The sequence below is a fragment of the Aegilops tauschii genome, chromosome 5 (assembly GCF_002575655.3).
Source record: "Aegilops tauschii subsp. strangulata cultivar AL8/78 chromosome 5, Aet v6.0, whole genome shotgun sequence".
NCBI lineage: Eukaryota > Viridiplantae > Streptophyta > Magnoliopsida > Poales > Poaceae > Aegilops > Aegilops tauschii.
Window position 1 is genome coordinate 31,541,480 of NC_053039.3, and position 6,609 is coordinate 31,548,088.

At 42.3% G+C, this 6,609-nt stretch overlaps 1 protein-coding gene across 1 annotated transcript; it reads right to left on the minus strand.

Annotated features, from left to right (window-relative positions):
- Nucleotides 1-877: 877 nt before the first annotated feature.
- Nucleotides 878-3,616, minus strand: LOC141022508 (uncharacterized). Its single transcript, XM_073498769.1, has 3 exons — nucleotides 3,408-3,616; nucleotides 1,740-3,166; nucleotides 878-1,649 (listed from the first exon to the last, which is right to left on the minus strand). Exons 1-3 carry the CDS (start codon nucleotides 3,614-3,616, stop codon nucleotides 1,417-1,419), a joined length of 1,869 nt encoding a protein of 622 aa, XP_073354870.1. The 3' UTR covers nucleotides 878-1,416.
- Nucleotides 3,617-6,609: the final 2,993 nt, after the last annotated feature.

Consider the following 6,609-nt stretch of genomic DNA (forward strand, 5'->3'; position numbering starts at 1 on the left):
AGACTCATGCAGAAAAGTACAGACAGGTTCAAAACAAAGTGAAACAGGTTCTAAACTAATTCAAACAGGTTCAAAGAGAGAAGTTCTACCTTTTTATAGTGTTAGTTACCACTTGCATAGAAATAACCCTTTAATTTGCTGCTTGCAAACCTCTTCCTTTTGGTACCAGCCAAAACATCTGAAGTTGCAGCAATAGATCTTGGTGCACTAAATCCCTTGCCTCTCCCTCCACCTGCAGGCCTACCTCTTTTAGCTGTTGTAGTAGGAGCTGGTGCAGATGCAGCAGGAGCTGGTGCTCTTGCATGTGGTGCTGGTGCTGATGCAGCAGGACCTGGTGCTCTTGAAGTAGGGGCTGGTGCTCTTGGTGTTTGTACTGGAGCAGATGAAGCAGGTGCATAGACTGCCCTGTTTTCCTACATTAAAGGTCCAACTTCACTTAGATTAGACTATGTAAAAGAAAACATTGCTCCGGTGCTTGATGATTACCTGGTGTTTGTTTTTCCTCATTTGAAGTTTAGGCCTAAGAGTCTTATTGCAACTTGTATACTTGTGTCCTTCCAACCCACAATTTCCACAGGTAATTGTTCCCATCCTACTAGTGTCTCTTGGGGCAGGAACTTCAAACTCTCCTTTCCTCCTTGCAGTATATTTTCTGGCTGCCTTTTCTTTGAACACAGGAGGTTCAATGTCTGGAGTGTTTGTGTGAGGCCAGAAATCTGGACCAGGAACAGGGTATATAATTTCTTTGTATGTCTCCAAATAAAGTGGCTTCTTGAAAAAGTCATTGACATAGTCCTCAGGATGCAGCTTTTGCTTTGTCATTACAGATATGCCATGACTGCAAGGTACACCAGTCATGTTCCATATCTTGCAGTCACATGTATACCCTTCCATGTCCACACAATACTGTTTTTCTTTGCTAGTAACTTGCCAAATTGTTGGACCAGCTCTGTCAGCCTGGCAATACTTGGCATACTGCTTGTTCTCTTCTAAAATCTCTGAGTAGGTTGGTGTGATTGTCCACCTGCTAATCTGTAACTTCTCCCTAATTTGTTGCCTCTTGATCATTTGCTTGGTCCTAATCCCTTCAACATTGTCCTTATTGGTTTTGCCCTAACATCCAGTATCATCTTATTGAGGACTTCACTTAGATTGTTCACAACTAAATCTGTTTTGCAAGTATGATCCATAGGAAACCTAGCCCAAGTAGAGACCTCAATTTTTTTGAGCCATTTCCAAGCATCCTCAGACTGTGCTTTCAGCTCTGCCATCCTAGTTCATGCCCATGTTTAGTGTAGGAGTAGCTAGCCTTGTCAATACACTTCTTTAGTTCCCGGCCTCTAAATCCAGCAGATTGAAAATTTGCATATATGTGCCTAAGACAATACCTTTGAGGTGAATCAGGGAATACCTCATTTATTGCCTTAAGCAAGCCCTGTACATTCGCAAATTATTACTACAATTGAAAAGAATGAAATAATTAAAAAAAGTAATAACACTAAATTGCTCAATGAAATTCTTCCCAACCTGTTGCCTGTCAGATATGATAGTGTATGTTCCAAATTTGTTGCCACTGCCAATGCAACATCTCAATTGAGTTAAAAACCAATTCCAACTTTCACCATCTTCCTTGTCAACCACACCAAAAGCTATAGGATAAATATTGTTGTTTCCATCCCTTCTTGTGGCTGCAAGAATTTGATGTCCAGTGGTTAACTTGATGAAACATCCATCAAGACCTATAAATGGTCTGCAACCATTAAGGAAACCTTCCTTTGAAGCTGCTAAACAGTAGAACATATACTTGAAACTAGGAGTAGGTGCTGGGTTCTCTGGATCTTCAAATGTTGTTACTATACACCTGCTACCTGGGTTTGTGTCAAGAACTGCTTGAAGATAATCCCTGAGCCTCAAGTACTGCTGCTTGTGGTCACCTTGAACTACATCAACAGCCTTCCTCCTTGCCCTATATGCCACACTTCTTGATACATCCACTGAAAACTTAGTCTTGGCCTTCTTAATTAATGCATCCACAGGAGATCTAATGTCTTCTCTCAATGCTGCCTCTACTGACCTTGATATCCACTTAGTAGTAACCTTTGTGGACTCTGCACATGCTCCACAAGTGTGCAACATATCACACTTCTTGATGTAGAATGTTTTTTCATGGGCTAACTTAGAGGCACATATATAAAAATCACATCCCTGGGCGGCTCTCTCTGAGCACCAAACAATAATCCTATCTGGGGCATTTCTATGGTATTGAAAATTTCTCAAAGTCCTAATGTGAAAATCCCTAAGTGCATCTCTGAACTCATACACAGTGGTGAAGCACAAGCCCTTACATAATTGTTGTACTGGTCCTTGAAGTTTGTGATCATACCATATCATGTCTTTCAACTTTTTATTCCTTCTCTTCCTACCACTTGGTAGTTTATAGGATCCTTCAGGCTCATCTTCTTCATCACTGATGTCATAATCACCAGGGAAACATTTTTCATCTGCTTCAGGGAACCAATCTGCTTTCTCCATTTTCTCAACCTCATGGTGGGATCTACTGGTTGAACCAGGTTTTCTCACTACCTTCAGTTTCTGTACCACTGTTGTATCTTGTTTTGCAGCTTCATCTTCAGAGGAATACTCTGACTGAAAATCCACATTGTTCCCATCTGAACCTGAATTTGCAGCTTCATCATCAAAAACAAATTCGGACACATCAGTGTCACCTTCAAAATGGTTAAGGTCAGCCTCTCTCTGCACCATGCTTTTCTTCAGCCCTTCCTTTCTGTCCATGCTTATATCCACCAACTTAGTGCAACTTTGTTGAGTGTTAATGCAATGTTTAGCAAAATAACTATCTCTGTTTTCATGATTTTCATCTGCATTACATGCCTCAAGAGCTCCCACTACTCTTATGTTCAGAATCATTTCATTATGAGAGTGTGCCAACATCTGTTGCACATCATCTTCACAGCATATTTTATCTAAACCTTCTAATCCTTTCTCCTCATCAAATGCATAGTACATATAATCATCAGCCACAAAGCCCTCACTCCCAATAAGAGAAAGCATTGTCAAATATGATATGTCTGACTGGTATAAATTTCGAACCACAGATTCTCTGGCATTGAAATGGAACCAAATTGACCACTTTGGGTCATCAATTCTGAAAATTATAAAATGAAAAACCTTTATTAACTGAAAACAGGATAACTGAACCTAACTAGGCACAATATTGAGTTTCTGTCAAACTGCTTTTTTCAGTTTCTTACACAACAAAGTATGCATAATACTAACAATTTGCAAGGTCACCAAAACTGAATCTAACCATGCAAAAAACTAGCCTAATTTACTGATTCTCTGAATCTCACAATCTATGGTGGGATCTACTGGATGAGATGCCGTACCTGCCGCCGCCCGCAGAATGAGGAAGTTTCCGCTGACCTTGAGCTCTGCTTCTTGTCGTCGACGGTGGTCGCGCCGGCGCCGACCAATCCAACCTCTGCTGCGCATCGCCCGCGGAAGGATTAGATTCGGACTGAGAAGGCTGCTGCGCGGCGCTGCCGCCCGGAGGTATGCCTGAATCGCCGCCGGAGTTTGCATCCACAACCGGCATGGCTGGCGATGGCTAGGGCTAGGGAGGAGCTCGGGGGAGAGTGAGGAGGGTGGGGAATGGGGAGCCGGCCGGCCAGGTCTGACCTGGTCCGACCAGGTGCGGCCAGGTGCGAGCTCTAACGGCCCCGCGCGCGCCGTTAGCCGTTAGGCGGGCCGCCAGCCTGGCATGTGGGCCACTCACGTCAGAATCGCGGTTAAAACGGTCAAAACCACCATTCAGTCAACCTGGTAGTTTTTAGTCACGTGATTACGTTTTTTTGTAGTTTTCGGCCACTTTTAAAAAAGTGGTAGTTCTGTGGGACGCGAACCCCTAACCTGGTAGTTTTTTGTCAAACACTCCATTGTACTTCCTCCGTTCTTAAATATTTGTCTTTCTAGACATTTCAAATGACTACCACATATGGATGTATGCAGACATATTTTAGAGTGTAGATTCACTCAGTTTGTTTCGTATGTAGTCACTTGTTGAAATGCCTAAAAAGACAAGTATTTAGGAACGGAGGGAGTAGTTGCAGACAATACAATTGCAATTGCAATTTGCAGATGGCTGACAACTCAGTGGCGAGTACTAGGAAGCAATTAGCTCCATCGATCCATGTCAGATCAACAGGTGAGGTGATTAGCCTGCTGCCTCGATTAGGACACCATCACTGGTTGCATTGCAGTTGTGCTTCATTGGTGTGGACGAAAATAATGTGGAGTATTCTCGTGGGGAATTATATGCGCAATTATTTCAGATTAGGTAGTAGTACAATTATTCCTACATCTGCCCAACCTGGTCCACCGATGATCTTGATATTTAGCGAAAAACTATCTTTAGATGTTTAAAAATTGTGAAAAAAGATACGTATTATGAAACAGTTGAATTCCGACAGAAACCGTAACCAACCTGTCGTGTTCAAGGTTCAGTCATGCAGGGCACAAGGTGGCAACGAATCAGCAGGAGATTGCGCCACGAGGATACCACAAAATTATCTGCAGAAAAAGGTGATGATTCCAAAAGCCAAGCTGCAATTGATTTCCTGAGGTCTTGCAAGTTTACTCATGTCAACCCTCATGCTTTACGTCTAGAAAGCAGATGTCGATTATGCAATGACGACACGCACTGCAGAATTGCAATTACAAGCTGTGAAAACTGATCGTGTTGGTAACCCAGCTGACAATTCAGTGGCAGACCTTTCAAGATTTCAATATAGACTACGTACTCCCTCCGTCCTAAAACTTTTGTCTTAAATTTGTCTAGATACGGATGTATTTAGTCAAGTTTCAGCGTTAGAAACATCTATATGTAGACAAATCTGAGACAAGAATTTTGAGATGAAGGTAATAGAGTACATGCTAAGCAAAATGAGTGGAATCTACACTCCAAATACATCTATATACATCCGTATGTAGTTCGCATTGAAATCTCTAAGATATCTTATATTTAGAAACGGAGGAAGTACGCTTCATTGATCCATGTCAAACCATTTGTGGCTGTGTTTGATCGATGTGGACCATTTTCGTGGGAAATTAATTGGCACGTGTGGCGGGCAAAATTATTCCAGACAAGGCGTACAATACAGTAATTTCTGCACCTACCCAAGCTGGTCCATCGATGAACTTGATATACTTTCTTTTTTGCGAATAGAACATTTGTAAGTGATCAAAAGGCTGTGAAGAGAAGTGCGTTCAGTCTTCAGTCCCACAGAAATCGTAACGAGCTGGCCGTGTTCAAGGTTCGGTCATGGAAGGAATATTATCTTCAAAAGACGAGCACGAAGTTGATGATCCCGATGAGTCTCCATGCTCAATATTGACTCCAGCAATCTACTTATTTGAGAGTGATTGTGAGCAGTGGAATCCACTCATCTCCACGATGATCTTCTGACTGAATAATTGATGTTGATGTGCTTGTGCAAGTGTAACTTTGGTACCCCAGAACTGCAAGTTACTCTTGTCTTCCTTTTCTTTTTGCGGGGCTGCAAGTTAATCTTGTCAACCCTCGTGCTTTACGTTTAAGCTGATGCAATTCTTGCATCTAATATAAAAATAATGCAATGCTTAAAAATGATGCAACCCTTGGGTAGCAGCTGGATCATCTAGAACCTTTTTTTTTTTAGGAAAACAGCAGGCGTATTTTTATTAATTTTATCCTTGATGCTGGTCTGATCCGAACTGATTATTCTTGTTCCTCCTCCAAATGACGCATCATGATTTTCTATTGTTAATAACACTGGTGGATGCTCCAAGTCACGAGCTCGATCAGCCAAAGGTAGAACGATGATGATGATGATAACAACGATGCTTAGGCGCATGGACGACACACTCATGCATGCATTGCGAACTTGCAATTGGACATGACCTCGTCCAATGAGACCAGAAAATTTGGGCATGACGGATTGCATTAGTGATAACCCCTGCAGCTGTTGGTGTTGTGGGCCCTACGGCAAAATTATTTGACACGTGTAGCAGCCACAATTATTAGCATTTCAGACAGAGAATGGCACTGTTAGGTAAGTATGCCAGTACGAGTAGCCTAGTACTGGTGATGCGTTTATCAGCAGTGACCTACCACCAAATATCATAGATTTACTGGCAGATTAAGGCAGTATCTTTCACAATTATTAGCATTTCAGACAAAGAATGGGCATGACGGATTTATTGGATCATCAGAGATTATGATACCGCAGAAATCAGTATCTTCGGCTGTAAAAAAATGTTGACGATCACATACCAACATTTCAAGATTTACTGGCAGAGTAAAGCCGAAGGTACCGATCACTTTATCAGAGAGACAATGTTGAGGCGTGCATGCAGATTGCAGAGTCCAGGGGATCCTCTCATCTCCAAGTTCAACTTCTCTGAATAATTCGCCTGCTGCTTCGATTAAGACAGTGGCGGCAATGTGCGAGTGAAAACCCGTTGCAGCCGTGCTTGATCGACCGATGTGGACCATTCTCGCGGGAAATCAATTGACAAGCTACGTTACGTGCATCTACCCAAGCTGGCCCA

Excerpts from the sequence above, each read along its gene's own strand:
- LOC141022508 (XM_073498769.1), bottom strand. The coding sequence starts at position 3,616 with ATGCCGGTTGTGGATGCAAACTCCGGCGGCGATTCAGGCATACCTCCG. Across the intron at positions 3,167-3,407 it reads CATTCTGCGGGCGGCGGCAG|AATTGATGACCCAAAGTGGT; the intron begins GTACGGCATCTC and ends TATAATTTTCAG. Across the intron at positions 1,650-1,739 it reads TGGTTGCAGACCATTTATAG|CTTTTGGTGTGGTTGACAAG; the intron begins GTCTTGATGGAT and ends TTTATCCTATAG.